Source organism: Lineus longissimus, chromosome 8 (genome assembly GCF_910592395.1).
Source record: "Lineus longissimus chromosome 8, tnLinLong1.2, whole genome shotgun sequence".
In the NCBI taxonomy this organism is placed as follows: domain Eukaryota; kingdom Metazoa; phylum Nemertea; class Pilidiophora; order Heteronemertea; family Lineidae; genus Lineus; species Lineus longissimus.
This window is the reverse complement of record NC_088315.1, coordinates 20,499,968-20,517,480: the sequence shown is the minus strand read 5'-3', so window position 1 is coordinate 20,517,480 and position 17,513 is coordinate 20,499,968. Positions and strand designations below refer to the sequence as shown.

Below are 17,513 nucleotides of genomic sequence, written 5' to 3'. Positions count from 1 at the left end.
AGTACCCCGGGAAAGTATCCCGAGGAAATCAGGGGTTAATGTTCGTGTCCCAGAGACATCTCCATCGTATGCCTCAGAGGGGGCAGATGGAACTGATGGAATAGTTTCGTCCAAAAATAGATCTGTTTACATACAAATTGGCAATTCATTGCAGGTACACGTCAAGTCAAACGGGTCATTGTCGGACGTCAGTTCGCCAATAAAACCAAAGGAATCGAAGGATTCATTGAACTCATCAACACATCATTAGTTTTCAGTGAAGTGCAACTGTATTCCTAGGTAAATCACTTTGGTATATAGAGAGTAAGATTACAATTTAAAACTCACGTCAAAGTTTGAGTTCCGGGGAGGTAGCGTTGTCAGTACGTTGGTTTAGGGGCGCAATAACCTAGCTTATAGCGAGCAATTAGTACACTAAGATTTCAGTGATTAACATAATAGTTGCAAGTATTTGGCATTTTAGACTCATATTTCGTGCTATAATAACTACGTTGTAAACATAATGCTCAAAATTGATTCATGAAAAAGTTGTTAGGGCAATATCAAGCAAGCAGTAGTGGAAAAAAGTGTAATTCCATTAACTGAATATTGTTTTTAGACACTATAACATTTTAGGCCTACTTTTCCGTAAACCACGAGAACAATGTATGTGAAAAAAACAACACATATAAGTGAGGCGCCGAGTATACAGTAATTGTAAGGTAAAGAAAAGCTCGGTCTCTAAAGTCTGGAGGCCCGGAGTCCGTAACTGTGACGGTCACGAGAGTGGCTTGTCCTTACGGATAGATCGAGAGGGCGGTTTGGGGTTCCGCCGACGGTGCTCGCATGCATTGGTCGTATCCCCGAAACCTTTACAACGACAACAAAGCTCGTGGCATCCCTGACGGTATAGGAATTGACGGTTAAGTTACAAAAAATCTGCGGGTGGCATCCAATGACGGTATAGGAATTGACGGTGAAGGATCTCGTGGCATATCGGATGCGCATCCGATGACGGTAAAGAAATTGACGGTAAAGGATCTCGTGGCATATCGGATGCGCATCCGATGACGGTAAAGAAATTGACGGTAAAGGATCTCGTGGCATATCGGATGCGCATCCGAAGACGGTAAGGGAATTGACGGTGAAGGATCTCGTGGCATATCGGATGCGCATCCGATGACGGTAAAGAAATTGACGGTAAAGGATCTCGTGGCATATCGGATGCGCATCCGAAGACGGTAAGGGAATTGACGGTGAAGGATCTCGTGGCATATCGGATCCGAAGACGGTAAGGGAATTGACGGTGAAGGATCTCGTGGCATATCGGATGCGCATCCGATGACGGTTTTATATACATATATAATATATATTATATAAATTTTAGTTTGTAATGTAAGTGCAAGCTCTAGTGAGCTCACACAACTGTTTGACAGTCCTGGCTCCTCCATCGTGCTGACAACATGATGAGAGAGATGAGACAGTCACAGCCAGGCAAAAAAAGTCTTGGCTGCTCTGCCAAGTTGTCAACATGGTGAGAGAGATGAGGAAGTCACAGCCAGGCCGAATCAGTCCTGGCTGCTCCACCGTGTTGACAACATGATGAGAGAGATGAGGAAGTCACAACCAGGCCGAATCAGTCCTGGCTGCTCCACCGCGTTATGACAACATGATGCGAGTGATGAGACAGTCACAGCCAGGCCGCATCAATCTTCGCCGCACTGCCTAGTTGTTAATAAGGCGAGAGAGATGAGACAGTCAGAGCCAGGCCGAATCAGTTCTGGCTGCTCCACCGTGTTGACAATAATTATGGTGAGAGAGATGAGACAGTCACAGCCAGGCCACATCAGTCTTTGCTGCTCTGTCAAGTTGTTAATATGGTGAGAGAGATGATAAAGTCACAGCCAGGCGAATCAGTCTTGGCTGTTCTGCCAAGTTGTTAACATGCTGAGATAGATGAGACAGTCGCAGCCAGGCCAAATCAGTCTTTGCTGCTCTGCCAAGTTGTCAACATGGTGAGAGAGATGAGACAGTCACAGACAGGCCAGATCAGTCTTTGCTGCTCTGCCAAGTTGTCAACATGGTGAGAGAGATGAGGCATTCACAGCCAGGCCGAATCCGACCTGGCTGCTCCACAGTGTTGACAACATGATGAGTGATATGAGACGGTCACAGCCAGGTCACATCAGTCTTCGCCGCACTGCCTAGTTGTTGATATGATGAGAGAGATGAGACAGTCACGGCCAGGCCACATCAGCCTTGGCTGAAGCTGTCATCATGGTGAGCATCACCGTGTTGACAACATGATGAGAGAGATTAGACCGTAACAGCCAGGCCGAATCAGTCCTGGCTTCTCCATCGTGTTGTACTCTGACTGGGGGTCAAGTTTCTCCGGAGACTTCCACCAGGGTACAATGGTAGTCATCTCCAGTGTAACAACCCTGAAAATTATAATTTCCCGCCAATGAAAAATACCCGACATTTGTACTTGAGTGAAACAAACAATGGTATGGTGCCGAAAATTAAACTAAGAAAATCTGCCTGCATCTTAAGCACGTAGGTTATACAATATATGACGCATTTTTCTTTCTTGACTTGCTGTATGGCATATAGATGTATTTCTTATACAAACAAACTGGTGAATTCCCAATGCATTTTAAAGACGTTCTTGCAAATGCAATGAGACAGTAGTGCACCATATCTCTTGGGTACGTCTTGTATACGTTTCATGTAGTACTACTCGTCCACGGTAGGGGAGCGAGGGAGGAATAGCGAAGGAGGAATCGTCAAAATGGCCGAAGTTGATTTTGATCCGCTACTTTCTCTGCTAAAAGTGATTATTTTCTCTCTTATTCACCTTATTTAGGCATAAAATGTCCTTTCCAGGCATTAACAGTAGATAAATGTACATGTTGATAGGCGAGATATTGATATTTATTGCTTGTAATTTGCAACAATAGGTCAGAATGTGAAAGTAGGTACTTTTACACCATCTAACGCCACCTATCGACGATAGTTGGAAGTGAAAAACAGTGTCTTGTTAGCTGTCAACAACACATGAAATCCTCTATTTTCCTCTAAATGAGTCATCTTTCATACTTGCATCTACATATGACCTAGGTGTGGTTCATTTTTATGTAATCAATTAATCATTACTGACTTTGGTGGCACTCTTGTTAAATAAAACTGGTGAAAGTCACAACACAAGAACTACTTTGTACACGAACAACAGGGACGTTGGTTGGTGGGGCTGCAGCTCAATTAGGGGAGAACCTGTGTCAACATTGGGCCCAACACTGTCCACTCTGATCAAATCTCTGTGGCGGCCTAAACATGGCAGTCTGCCTGGAGCCTGTCTGAAAAAGATGAAATAGCATGCATTCTGTTGGAGTGTACAACAACACACCTTTGCTGTGGTAGCCGATCATTGCTTCACTACCGTTTCAGGCAAGCAGTAAAGAAGTTGTGGTACGTCTGAGCAATGAAGCCTACCTGCTCCGGAGTAGCAATCAAATCCCTGGGGATGTCGTGAAGAAAACTACTGAGGCTCTTGGTATAGATCAGAAAGAATCTTACAAGGTAAGTTGGACAAGTTCAACGAAATGTGTATTCCTCCCCTCCTCCAGAGAGACTATTGACCCCTCTCCAGGACCAAATAGTGAAATACAGCTCTGACTTTGAGGACAAGTAACGAACAATATAAGGAATCACTGATGCATATCTATTTCAACAGATTTTATAATCTATACTATACTATTGGTCAAGTGTGTTGCCAAAGGTCACATAACGTTTTATCAAATTGCTGTGCTTATATCAGAATTTTTATTTATTTGCAGTTGATTCTCGCCCTCGGTGGTTTAATCAAGAAATCCTTGTTTCTTTCTTCATCTGAACCTGGACCAGTGCTGGCTCTCTTCCCAGGTTAAGTTCATCCACAAGTATGGATTCAACACGAATGACCTTTACAATGTTGGTCTATCTCTCATAATAAGGTTCATTGAGATAGACTTACAAGAGCAGGAAGTCTGAATGTGTCTTGCCGAAATGGGAAAGATTGTCTATTGGACTGTTGAAAAAGCAACCTCAATTAAAATGGTGCTGGAGAACATTTCATCAGGTGAACAAAATCTAGCTGACACTTCTTTTCATTTCAGATAACTTCCATAAAAATCTGAAGGAACTGCTCACCAAGGTAATCTTGGACAACCTGAATAACTGGAGAAACAGGGCCATCTCAAGTCAAGGTTAGTCAGCAAACAGCAGAAAATCTTACATGTATTATGAGAGAAAGTGGACAGAGACACATCTTCATCAAACTGACTTTAAACTTAACTGTTTTTTAATTGCATAAAAATGATGCAAGTTGTCAAAGTCCAACACGACATGGGATGATTGAGACCAATCTTGTTGGGCATGTATCACTGCTGCCAGCTGCCATTGCATCACCATAGGATTCTAGTAGTAATTGTAGTAGTCCTGGGTATTCCTGGCTAATTGTAGACCCCGTATCTGAAAAGTAATGCCCTTTTCTTTGACAGTTTCCTTGCCCCGACTTCTTGACTTTGACTGGCGTGTTGATACCAAGATGTCATCAGACGCCATTGCTAGGATGTCTATCCCGACTTGTATATTACAAATGCAGGTCAGTATTTAAAGGGAACTGGAACCGCCGAGCGATTTATTCAACTTTTCGACTTTCACCGCCCGAGAAAGTCAAACTTCCAACTTCCTATTCGAGTTCAGATTTGTAGCTCCGCCCCCAGTGCCCGAGCATGCGCAGTTCAATTTGTTATTATTGAGAATCATGTGAGAATCACGTGAGTCATGCGATCTTTCATTCATGAGTTTTCGTAGTAAATTCCATAGTAGTGATGTCACTGAATGATTGACAGCCAGGCGCCATGTTTCATTCATGCCTCGTTCTGATCACCCGATACGCGGGAAATGAAAACGAGGTCATACGAACTGGCTTGGCGGTTCCAGTTCCCTTTAACCCGGACAGAATGTTTTCAACTGTGGCTTACCAAGAATCTGATGCTCCCAGCGACGAGAATACAAAACAAGGCTTACTCCCAAGGCACACTCCAAACTGGAGCTACAAGAAGAGAGTGCACTATATCTGTCATATGTCCTCGTCTTCATGAAGATTGTGGCACTTTTCTTTCTGACTTGATCTAGAAAGTCCAAGCTGGATCTTTCTGTTTATTATCATAGGACCTTGCCAAAGTATACCTGGTGGAGCCATGTACAAGACATTTTAGCAAAAAGAGACCGGTCCTGTCATTACCTAGGTGTATGCTGCTGTCAAACTCCCAGCCTGATGCCATCTTCAATGTATCAACCCCATTGTGAGGCTGCCGGTTTATTCCCTTGTTTATGGATTCCAATTCTCGGTAACTTCTATCCTGGCCACTGTGGGTAAATAGTACCTCGACCGTATCATTTTGTCAAACACTGTTTCATGCATACCTCTCCTTCGTATTTGTAGGTACAGGATCCACCACTTGAGTTAGAGAGGCAGCAAGAGACTTCCACATTAAATGTAGAATTGTCAAAAGAGACTATTGAAACCATGTTAGATGGACTTGGAAAGATAAGGGATCAGTTGTCTTCTGTGACAAAGAAATAATGTGTTGGACGTTTATCGAAGACAATATTGTATCAAAGACAATAAATGGTGCTGATTAATGAACAAATAATCACTGTATATTTATGGCTTATTCATGCACCACGCGTGGTCTGATCAGCTGGATGTCTGAGGCAATACAGTCCATACCAGCACATCTAGTGCTGTGTCACTCTGGTAGAACAAGCATTCAGAGTCCCACTTGACTGAAGCGATGCCCAATACAACTGGCATGCTGAACGGCCAACAGGATGAACTTCCATGCCTTCAGGTTGTGACTTCGTCCTCGTAAGACCAATGGTCACAACTGATTCATGCAGACTTATTCCAGGCCTTCACTCCTCAAGAGAGCATAGGCCGCCAACAACTCACTTCCCCCGTCGTCTTCTGTGCCTGGCGATCCTCTCAAGTTCCTGCCCAGAGTGACCCATGGTCTTTATATCATTCTCGAGGGCTCATCACCAGCTGCATGGAGAATTCAAACACAACATGAAGACAGCATTATAATGATAATATACTTTGCTTTATTTGAAATACAATATCTGTAAAATATAGTCACATTTCATGTTAAACCTTAACCATAGGGAAATCTATACACGAATGACAAGCAAAATCATTCAACTTACATGGGACATGGTCCACATAAACAAGGCAGTACAGGAGCATACAGGGTGTTACAAAATATGTGGATTAGTGAAATTGTAGCAATGCCAGTAATTCTCAGCAATTCTTAGCACAATGTTGCGCACTTGTGTCAATCTCTTGACTAAGTTCCTGTACATGTAGTGCACAAATATACTTGTTTTATACTACAGAACCAATAACTAGTGACAATAAGTCGTCAACCAATAAAAGACATTTGTTTCAATACACAAGAGACTTGAAATGCCACTTATTGTTAATGTGACATTCATAATCATGACTCGACGACAAAATCAACAGAGGCTGACCTTTGAAGTTGACTAGAGACTATTAATTTCCCCGTAACGGCGTCCACCACTGACCTTGAAAGAGGCCAATTACCAAGGCACGAATTGGGAAATTAAACTTTTCATTTTCACAACGCAAGCAAGGTCAGTATCCGGGGATTCACAACATATCAACAAAAACAACCATTGAAAAGAATCAAAAATAAGCTTTGAGTTGAGACATTTCACGAAACATTTCAGGGTCACCCCAAAAATTGGCTTCTTTTTTCAAAAGCAGAACGAAATGCAATAAATATTGCATGATTATAAATTGAATCTGAAAAGTTCGCTAGGCACTAATTCGAAAACGTATGATGAGCGTGAAGTCATTCTAAACCCAAATTTTGTACAAATAACACAAAGACGATTTTGTCTTTCATCAAAGAAACATCATGAAGCAGCCGACTTGGCAGTCTACAAGTTTTCAACCCTTTCATGGTGTTTCCAAATGTTAAGTAGATAGAGCATAACAATGGGAGAGAAGGATGACTTTCCGAGCACCTCGCTTCACTCCCATGTCATGACACGTCAAGCAAGCGACTGCGTCACATCTCCGTCAACTACTTCTCGAATCTAAGAACTCGCACAATAGGCAATAATACACCACAATTAAAATCTGATATGTTCGCAGTTTCATTTTGCATAGGCTGTCAATTCCATCATCGATATCACGCATGATAATTTACGTCAATATCGACAAAGTGCATACAAATCGTAACAGCTGTCAGCAAGTTATTGAAGCGACTCGTAGGCAATGCATATTGAACTGCGTCAGGATGGCAGAGTTGTTCCGACACAAACAGCACCAGCTGTCCAGTACTTACAGTCAGGATGACGATGTTGACTTTGTCACACAGAGGATGCTTCCCTCGACTTCTGTCATCATGTTCATTACACTGTGGTGACATATAGTCACCTACGAACAGGCCTGCAGTCATGTCAACATGCTACCATTTCAATACTTGCAATCTAGTTTTAACAGACATTGTGACAAACTGATTAAATTTAATTATTTTTTCAGAATGATATCACATTTGGCAAACATTCTGACATGAACTATGGGTCATTGATTGTACATGTTTAAGGGTAACAATATGCTCAAGCAAGACAGTCTGATTGGTGGTCTCCAGGTGACTTAAAAAGCACAGAACGGGAACTGGGTCAGATATCACTCAGGGACAAAAATATTCATAGCAGGAGCTCGAAATTGTGCCAATGTACTGTGAGATAGTAAGTAAAGACACACAGAGGCAGCTTGGACATTTGTGCATCTATATCGGCCAACCTGGCTCCTGCCAATACTCTCCCTATAAGTACAGTCTCCCTACCAATGGCATGTGAATGCCACAGATGCAAGCAAAACGTACCTTAAATCAAGATTTGAGCCTTTAGTATCGGATTTGATAACCACCAAGATAAGCAGTACGACCGAACCTTGTACGATGGTAGACTGAATGAATGGCCAGGTTACCCAGCCATATATTCACTTGAGCCTTTTACAATATAAAGACTAAACTATGTATTACACACATGAACACTCTACATGTATGACATTCAAATTTAGCACAGCTTTGGACTAAGTGAAAAAAGTGAATGTTTTTGATGATGAATAATACTACAATGGTGAAATGAATCGTTGATGATAATGTTGAAAAAAAGACAAATAGACTTTCCTAGAGACATGAGGCCCCCCCCCTCCAATCAAGTGAACAAATAAATGTCAGATGTTATTTAGATCTGTGAGACAGGAGATACTCCTACAGCAATTTCGTGCAACGAAACATGACGTACCTCCCACCTAAAGTCTCCTTACTGCTGACTGGTTACATGTACACCAGTTTAGGGGTTGAACGTACGTGTCCTAGACTTCTAAATCTTTTGATTACTTTGATATGACAACATCCTCAAACCCTTCATTAGGCAGTGATAAGACATGCTGCGGGAGCATACAAAATATAGAGTTAGAATAATCTACACTATGTTATGTTATTATTTTACATTATGAACCATAGACAGTTTATGCACTCTTCCTCTTCCTAACACCAATTTGGACATGAGGTGTGACTGTCAACATGAAGTGGAAAATATTCTATTGAAAATAAGTATGATCAAAATGGGTAAATAGTTTTGCCCGCTTTGATACAACATGTTGTGCAAAACTCTCACATAACAAAAAACAGGTTCAAAAGTTAATAAACTCAGTAAATCAATGACTATAATAGATTGAGTTTAGCAACATGCATTATGAGCTACACAGTTGAATCTTGTCACTAATGCCAGTCATTAAGCAATCTTTAATTCTAACTTGGAAACATTAAATAATTTCATCCACCATTCCTTAATCGGTACAAAAATTCACTACAGTAGTACAAGTAGGCCCTAACATAAGGCAGGCATTGCATAAGAATGGCTGCAGTGGCCTTATGTTTTGATGTCATCATTCCCCAACTACATAAGAAATATATTCTCACTCTCAGTGGCAATTAACAATATTTTGAACTGATTAAACAGTGGTGACGATGGTTGTACCACCATATGATCAATGAATCATGCACATACTGGTATGTTACACGTTCAGAATGATACATTTAACCCCTTCAGGCGTCAGAATGCAATACATCCATGATGTCCACATAGTCTACACTGAACTGATCAGATTTCAGAATCTTGAATTCTAAGTTCAAGATCTGACAGCAAATTCCAAACCCCTCAATGATACATTATCCCTGTCTGTTGGAAATGATTTGCGGAATGAGAAATACTAGTGCAATCCTACGACAAGGGGTTAAATGCATTCATATTTTTACGTCAGAGTGAAATCACTATAATTAGCAGGTTGATTCTGACGGCCTCCTCTGGGTGTACTAATTTAAGAATCATTCTTAATTTTGACAACTGGCCTGAGGTTACAAAAAACCTTGCGAACGTTAATATTGCTATAAAATATCACTGCCATACATAAGATATGTTTACATTGTCATTAGCACGTTGGACCCCATTCATAACAAACACGAGGTCATTCCTTCTTGTCTTTCCTCTTCAAGCTGATCTTGGGTATCGCTGGCGCCTTGCTGTAAACAGCTGATCCAACATCGTAAGATTTTCCCGCCACCCACTTGACGCCTCCTACACCCAAACCAACAGCACCAGTTGTGACATTGAAAACTCCACTTCCCATCCGCCACAGATAGCCCGACTGTGGCTGTGGCTCTGAAAAATAACAAGAACTTGAATAAGATTCAGCAACAAGAATATGGAGGTCAGAAATACGAGATTCATAGAGCTCACTAGTGCTCTTTAAACAGCTGAAGAGAACAACTAGACTTTGACTCTGGGATATGGCACTAATTCACACAGTGTTCCCCACTGCGTTTTTGAGCTCACCACCTGACCAAAAGAAAATGAAGAGGAGAATTCTGCTTCATTCACAGAAATGTATTCTCACCAAGGACTTCATCTGTTTTCTTGTCTGAGGAATACTCCGGAGCTTCATTCTCCTTCACTTCCGAAGGGTCTCCGTTCTCTGTTTTCATTTCGTTGTCTGGCATTGCTGGTTCTCCAGGTTTGGAACCCTGGAAAAGATCACTGCACGTCTATATGCCAAGTCGAACAAATGGTGGAATGAGGAGACTTGAGAATGTTTTCCAAGAGTAAGCTGGGAAATCATTGTGACCTAATAAGGGGAACATCTTCACCAAGACCGAATGGCAATGCCACATCACACTCACAGTGCCGGGGGCTGGGGAGTCAGAGTGAAGGAGCCAAGTCAAAACTAATTACTACTTACCCTTTGTAGACAGGACACAACTGACTGATACAGATTTGACATTTCCAGTAAATGTTTTCAGTGTGACCTAGGTCCAATGTCCTCAGCAATATTTATGTGAACGAAATATTTTGTCAGGCTGGCTGGAACTGGATTGCACCACGATTTGATTTTTATTGATCATCCACATCAGACCACTCTAATTTCCCTTTCGTTCGGTTACCTGCTGAAATATTCACTTTGAATAGAACACCCAATGTCCTGGGCTCAGGCTTGTCACGGATGGGTTATTTCACCAATTTCAATGAAGCCAAAGAGTGTGACGAAACTTCTCGATTCTTATTCCGATGTCTTCGACGACAATGCGATTACGACATTTCACATTTCTTCCCTAAAAAGCCCCGATCCTCCAGTGAATAAGGGCAACAATGATCTTAAATGACAGATAGTCTAATGAGCTAAGTCTTTATTTAGTTCGCACGAAGAAAAGTTCGAAATAATGGATGAAAAGTGAGGCCTTTTGCCTTTCGGAAGTGCAATATCGCTTTGCTGGCAAAATGTGCACACTTGTTATTGTACTACGTGGCTGTCCATGTGTTTTGTTAGAAGCAAGCTGATTGGCTGATCGTCGTGGGGCAGCGAATCAGAAAGGATGGTACATAAATGTGAATATTTAATTTGTTTTTATTTTATGTTTTGTCATGGGCAGTTGGTCAACCTATGTGGGTAATTGTTTTTCTCCAGTATGAATACATCTGAGCAATTTGACGAGACATTCCCATATAAATGGCCTTTCACCAACACAAATACTTTTTTTCTCTGAATAAGGAAACTAAATAACCGCAGAGAAAAAAATTATCAGAGAATATTTCATTATTTTAATATTCATTTATTTGAATGGTCTTTCTCCAGTTTGAATACTCTCAGCATGATATGATGCAACCATTCTTCTTCTTAAGCAACCACAGGGATGTCCTTTTAAAGTCGTCCTTGATTACCAGAGTCACTTGAATTTTCAAGATGAAAAAGTAACAAGTATTTAATCAATAAAACAATCCATTTATTGCAATACTTTACAAAAATATATATTGCCACAATAAAACTATACAAATGTTCTTTTTATTTATTACAATAATGTTTATAGAGCCTAATCTTTATAAATTATACACATGTGCATCAATACAAAGTACACAGGCAACATGTCATCCGACACAACAATTAGAAAAAGGGTCAATTTTTCAATTAAGTGCTTGATTATACCACATCTTCAAATGATGATAAACGCATGATTTGGAAAATCAGAACACAAGGCCACAGTCCAAACTGAATAATACATAGGCTGAATGTGTCTAAAACATTAAAAAACATGCTGATATCTCTAAAACTGCTTCAAAAAGTGCTGAGCAAATTTCAACATTTAAAGTAAATAAACACTAAAACTAAATTTCTTTCACTCGGAGAAGAGTTTTCAGTCCAAAAACATCTTCTATCCAAATTGCTTATCCCCACACAGAATTTCTAAATAAATTTCATTTTGAATACCGCATATCAAAACTATATTCCATCACATCATAGCTAGATTCAATCTCTCATTATTCAGTTGAAATCAACCCATATTTGATTGAATAAATCAATCATTATCCGTCATTAAATCCCAACTCTCGCACCCTGGGTTCAAGTCATGACTCTTCCAGGTAATTTCCAGTGCTTAGCACCATAATGCATAGCATATGTACCACAAGAATCTCTCACTGTGGTGCTCAAGCAGTAAACGATAAGTTGACCTGTTTACCTAAAACATTTATAACCCAGGTGGAGATTGGTAAGGATATGAATAACCTTTTGAAAGGCCAAACGAATTAAACATACGGTTGTTATGGACCGTCTTCTTAGGATGGCCTCCAAGACTGGAGCGGACACATAGCACTAATTCACATTTTGTCTCTCTTAGCAGAATTGTCTTATCGAAATAGATCTCAAAAGTACAAAACGAACTTTCACCAAAGTGATATGATACAATAATGACAATAAACGCCACTCATTCTACAGTGTGTACCCACAAAAATATGATTTTCAGACTCTCCTGTCTTTATATTTTTGAAACTTATCAAGATGCCCAAATTTTTTACATCTCTTCCACCTCTGATGTGTACATCCAGTAGAATCTCTCTAGTAAGGACATCACTTGTCAGACCAGAGGGTATCCTTAATAGAGAGGTTCTACTGTACTAAATGAATGGCCCTATATTCTGATATAAATGATTCCTACAGGGTAGCTGGATCCCATGAAAAAAGTGGCATGCCAGACTCGGACTGAATCATTTTGGGCAAACTGCCAGAATGGCACATTTCAAATGAACCGGTTGCTGACTTTGAATCATGATTATAAGGGAAGACTTGCAGGAGGGGTTTATGTTCCTTCGAACACGGAAAAACACCGCTGGAGTTCTCGGACAAAACGCTTGATTTCATCTTCCCATGAAAGTTTCCGAATGGGAAATTAGATTCAATATACATATTCTCTTTATAGCTTTCTAATCCTCTCGAGGAACTGGATGAACTGAGTCCGGAGTCGTCCACTAATTTCAATAGAGATTCAGTGTCGTTGTTGATATCGCTGACCGAACACAGAGGCAAACTACCCATCTGCTGTGTGAGATCAGTGTGAAGCATTCCAGTCTCCTGATTGGTCGATTGCAAGCTTGCCGTCTGATAACCAGTGTCGTGACTCAGTGTTGTAAACGTCACGCTAGACCCCATGTCTAGATTAGTCCGTTCAGCAGAATCGGAGCATTCTCGTATGATCGATAATCCCCAGTTCCCGAGACGTGGCTCCTGTTCCAAAACAGCGTTATCGCACGTTGAAAGGTCAATGTCCATATTTTGAGTGCAGCCTAAGATTTCTGGGGCTTCAAAACACATCTCGATCGTGTCTCTGCATCGATACACATCTGCTTCAGCATGATCTTCTGATAACGACCCCACCGTGGCTTTATCTTCATGGTTTACAAAATCTGAAATACACAGGACATTTGTTTAGTTTATTGTGAAGTAAGAGAAGTTTTCTTCGGTTTCCTTCCAAAAATATTTCCGACACTTGACATTTTTCGGCAAATCATGGTCAAAACATATGTGACTTCTGTCCACCCCTCTGATAATTAAATAGTCTTGGTGTGGCTCGACCTCGGACAAACGTAATTACCTGGGGAGGAAGCTTCTGTGTCACCAAAGCTATCGTCAAATTTGATTGGAGATATATCTGGACTGGCAAGAACTATACTCTGATGATGATCGGAGGATGGAGTAAATTGTAGCTGGACACCTGAAGTAGAAAAACACATCATGAACTTGATCATTTCCTTAATCACAAACTGTGCAATTTTGAAATAGTTTTGATGGCATTCAACTATCAATCCATTGAGCAGTGGCACTTATTTCGTCAACTGATGACATTTTATTGGGCGTGATCGCAGATTATAAACTCGCTTCCAGAGTTTCTTTGAATTATTGACTTACCACATCTGCCAGGACTTGAGCGTTTTGATAGCGGGGTACTGATTGGGGACAGCTCTGGTGACGAAAGGCGTTCCATTAGTGCACAAGTTGAACTTCTTGCACCGGCTTTCCTGATAGGACTCGACGAAAACTGGGCCTGAAACGAAATAAAAAAATGGGAAAGTATACTGCCAAGGATTTCAGTCAGGGTAGGATTCAGGGATCATCCACGCTGGAACCATGGGGTTGGGCTTCTTAATAACTGGACATGGTTTTACCTCGGCAGCATTCAGATTGTGGTAATACTTTCTGAATTAAGGGATGTCTGGCCTTTAAAACGAATCAAGGATTGAATACTTGTATCTTTGTCTGCTTACCGATGCTGGTGTCGCAACTGGACTTCTTCGTCGACAAGGTGTTGTGTATTTCAGGGGTGATGTTGAAGGGGAATCGACTGTCATGTTCCTATCCTCGCACTCAGGCATCCTACAAGAAAGGAAAGAACAAGTCAAATCTGTGCGATATAAGAAAATGCTCAACTTGACTTTCTCAGAAGTAACTTTTGAATCAAAATGAAACAGGGAAAAGAACACCAGGCAATTTGAACCCCAGACCAATCATACTTGTGCAATTGTGAGAAACATTTTTAGTGTTTGTAGAGTAATTCGTTTTCAGTTGTAAATGCAATCGCCCTCACCTGCAGTCTGTTTTCCCTGGTCGCAGACTCGCTGGCTGGTCGCCCTGGCAGAACAACTTCCTCCTGAGTGTGGACGTGCTGAGCATTTCTGTCGATTCATTTTGCTGAGTGTAAGTAAAGTGTTCAGCTGGAAAGAAACAGAGAAATTGTCTCAAAGGTTGGATGGAATACTCAAACAAAATGAAAAAGTACCCTGAATCAGATTGATCAGTTTCATTGCCGAATATGACACTGGTGCTGACGTATGGTTGAAGAGAACGTGTCGAACTGAGATTTGAATTGTGGGAGCGGGTTGTACTTCATACAGAAAAAATCATCAGTTGAAGATGCCTTGATGGTTTTTCCCAAAGAAACAAAGCCATTGGTTCAATTTTCCTCATATTCACACAATGGTTCTCTTTCATTTCGACATCAGCTGACGTTTTGTATTTACAAATAACTAATCTTAGTTAAGTACTTAACTTACGTAAGACTTTCAATTAGGAAAACAGTTAGAATAGACAATGTCAGACACTAAAACCTCGCCTCAGGAGACTGCCTTACAAAACACACTTGGTTGTTCACAACACATGCCAAACAATACAACTGGACATCTGCAGTTAATTAGCCAGACTAATTAACTACTTAATTGGCAAGTGTGTATCTTAACATTGTTTGCAAAGGGGACCATTTAAAAACATCCAAGCCCAACAATTTGGTGAAGACATTGCTGCGAAAACAGCAGGTTTATTAGCACTTTGAAAGATTAAGCATTGATTGTGTTGAGAGCTGTTAAAAGCACAATTGAGCATTCTCAGTAGGGAGCGAACATGAGGGTGATGTTTCCATAGCCATTTAACCATTGATTTAACCTGATGAAAGAATCATATGACAGCTTGGCAAGATGCGGAGGGCCCTCTGATAAATTAGCAGAATTAAGGGCATAACATTGGTTTGGAAAACTGTTAAAACTGAACAAGTCTAGACGCAGACATCCTTCAAACTGTAACTCACCTAGTAAAGCCTGGAGGTTGAATCCTACTGGTAACGTCAACGTTGTCTGACAAGCCACTGAAATAAAAATGTTCATATTAACATTTTTTTTACTATCACCCAAGTCAAGATGGTGGTGTTGAAAGTAGTGGTCTACTGTAATGTAATTCATGCACATGGACCTCTTAAGTAAACTTAAATGCTTGCGCTATCCATACCTGAAAAAATTTCCAGGAGAGTCTTTAGAGATGACTTATTCACACCCTAAAAAGTCACCAACACTTCTTGGTTTGGGGCCAACCTGATGTTGAACATCCATTTTACCTGTCGGCCGCCCTAAGGTACCATAAAAATACTTTAGAAATTATGTTAGAGATAAAATAGAAACTTACTATCTTTCTTTGCACCAACTTGTGAATTATCCTGTGAACTTCCCAGGGAACTGTCTTTTGAACTCTGACTGCTACTTTTGTCTGAAAATATAGGATAAATGATAACCATAGCAACAGCAGAATGACTAACTTTTAGGGCTCCATGGCTCTTGCCCAAAGTCTTTGAAACTTTAACCGTTTTATGGACAGGATTAATTAAAGAACAACCAAATAAATGCTTATACACCGGTACTAGTATACCATGATCAATGCATTCATTTCAACTTTGTGTCAATGTAGCTGTCCACATTAACCTTAACAACAAAATCCATTTGTACGCGCAAGAATATAATTTTTACTTGGGATGCATTATAGAAATGTTTTTAGTGAAAATTGTTTCGGTCAAATCCATTTTGAATATCGGCAAACTACAGCACAATGTTACCTTTTTCTAGTTCTCGTGGAATTCTTGATCTGTTGGTTGGTGTTTCTGTCCACGGCGATGGCACAATGAGATTGCTTGAGAAGAATGTGTCGATTGCATTCTGAACCTCTTCCTCTTTCCTGTCATCATGCCTGCAAGAAAGAGACTCGATTACTCAAATCATATTCTCATAGCTTTGACCCATCAATTATCTTACGCTTTAGCTTACAACTGATAAATTAGCACAACTTGGTTGTGTGGCATGTCATCTATAAAAGCAGGGTTGAAAAATCGCATTTCCACCCTATCTGAACCCCGTCCATAATAATGAATGAATTGGCTTACTTAAAAGAATCGCTTAACTAAACTTACAATTGTGAGACTAGCGCATCCTGGTGGTGGGGCATCTCATCAATATCAGCTGGGTATAGTATGGCTTGTTGATCAATCGACCACCGAAACGCAGACTTGGCAGGCGTCTAAAACAGAAAGGTGGTTGTAAAAATATTGACAGTACAAAAAGCAAAGTAACAGTTCAATGAGAATGAGCATTGGTCAGTTCCAAGGGTCTCCTATGGATAGGTTCCACACCATGACACTGTTTCAAATGAAGTAGGAACTGAGAGTTGTGGTCCTCCTGTTACTTGTAAAGTGTCCTGATTACAGAGGTAGATCAAAGCGATTGAAGGTTACCAAAGTGGGACCAAAATCTGTGTCCTGAATTACATAGAGAGCTGGAGGGTATCCTCCTTATAGAGGTGTCTGAGAGGTTCACCTGTGCCACCAGAACTCTTCAATCAACAGCTTTGGATATTCTTTCATCCTGGAAGCAACGTATCTCATTGAAGAAACCGTGGTATATTTATCAGTTTCAGCCGAACCAACCTTTTGAGAACTGCTTGGAGTTGACGTCACTTTGAAGACATTCGGGCTAAATGTTGGCAAGTGCATGGTCTCAAGATTCCCATCATCAAACGGATTATAGAGAGGGCCGGAGGGAGTCCGATGACGATGTGGAGTTGCCATCAAGTTCTTTGGAGTCAGACCATTCTTCTTATACTTTGGTCCGGGACTGTTGGTATATTTGCCAGGAGTTTTGAAGTTGCTTGGCGTCGACATCACAGATACCTGGTAATTCTCAAGCGGGCTTGGTGTCTTTGCCGCCATTCGATTGTAGACTGTAGCATTGGGGGTGTCACAACCACGACTCATCAT

The 17,513-nt window shown here is 40.8% G+C and overlaps 3 protein-coding genes across 3 annotated transcripts; 1 reads left to right on the top strand and 2 right to left on the bottom strand.

Annotated features, from left to right (window-relative positions):
• The first annotated feature begins 2,743 nt into the window (after positions 1-2,743).
• Positions 2,744-6,540, top strand: LOC135492065 (COMM domain-containing protein 9-like). Its single transcript, XM_064778209.1, has 6 exons — positions 2,744-2,812; positions 3,427-3,558; positions 3,816-3,900; positions 4,134-4,223; positions 4,518-4,621; positions 5,468-6,540. The coding sequence occupies exons 1-6, from the start codon at positions 2,771-2,773 to the stop codon at positions 5,606-5,608; spliced, it is 594 nt and encodes a 197-aa protein (XP_064634279.1). The 5' UTR covers positions 2,744-2,770; the 3' UTR covers positions 5,609-6,540.
• Positions 6,107-10,922, bottom strand: LOC135492066 (transmembrane protein 263-like). The gene is made up of 3 exons (XM_064778210.1): positions 10,361-10,922; positions 10,019-10,145; positions 6,107-9,783 (listed from the first exon to the last, which is right to left on the bottom strand). Exons 1-3 carry the CDS (start codon positions 10,400-10,402, stop codon positions 9,590-9,592), a joined length of 363 nt encoding a protein of 120 aa, XP_064634280.1. The 5' UTR covers positions 10,403-10,922; the 3' UTR covers positions 6,107-9,589.
• A 1,682-nt stretch (positions 10,923-12,604) lies between these two features.
• Positions 12,605-17,513, bottom strand: LOC135493025 (uncharacterized). The gene is made up of 10 exons (XM_064779777.1): positions 17,184-17,513; positions 16,671-16,777; positions 16,320-16,450; positions 15,896-15,976; positions 15,525-15,581; positions 14,532-14,658; positions 14,212-14,320; positions 13,856-13,991; positions 13,542-13,661; positions 12,605-13,353 (listed from the first exon to the last, which is right to left on the bottom strand). The coding sequence occupies exons 1-10, from the start codon at positions 17,511-17,513 to the stop codon at positions 12,605-12,607; spliced, it is 1,947 nt and encodes a 648-aa protein (XP_064635847.1).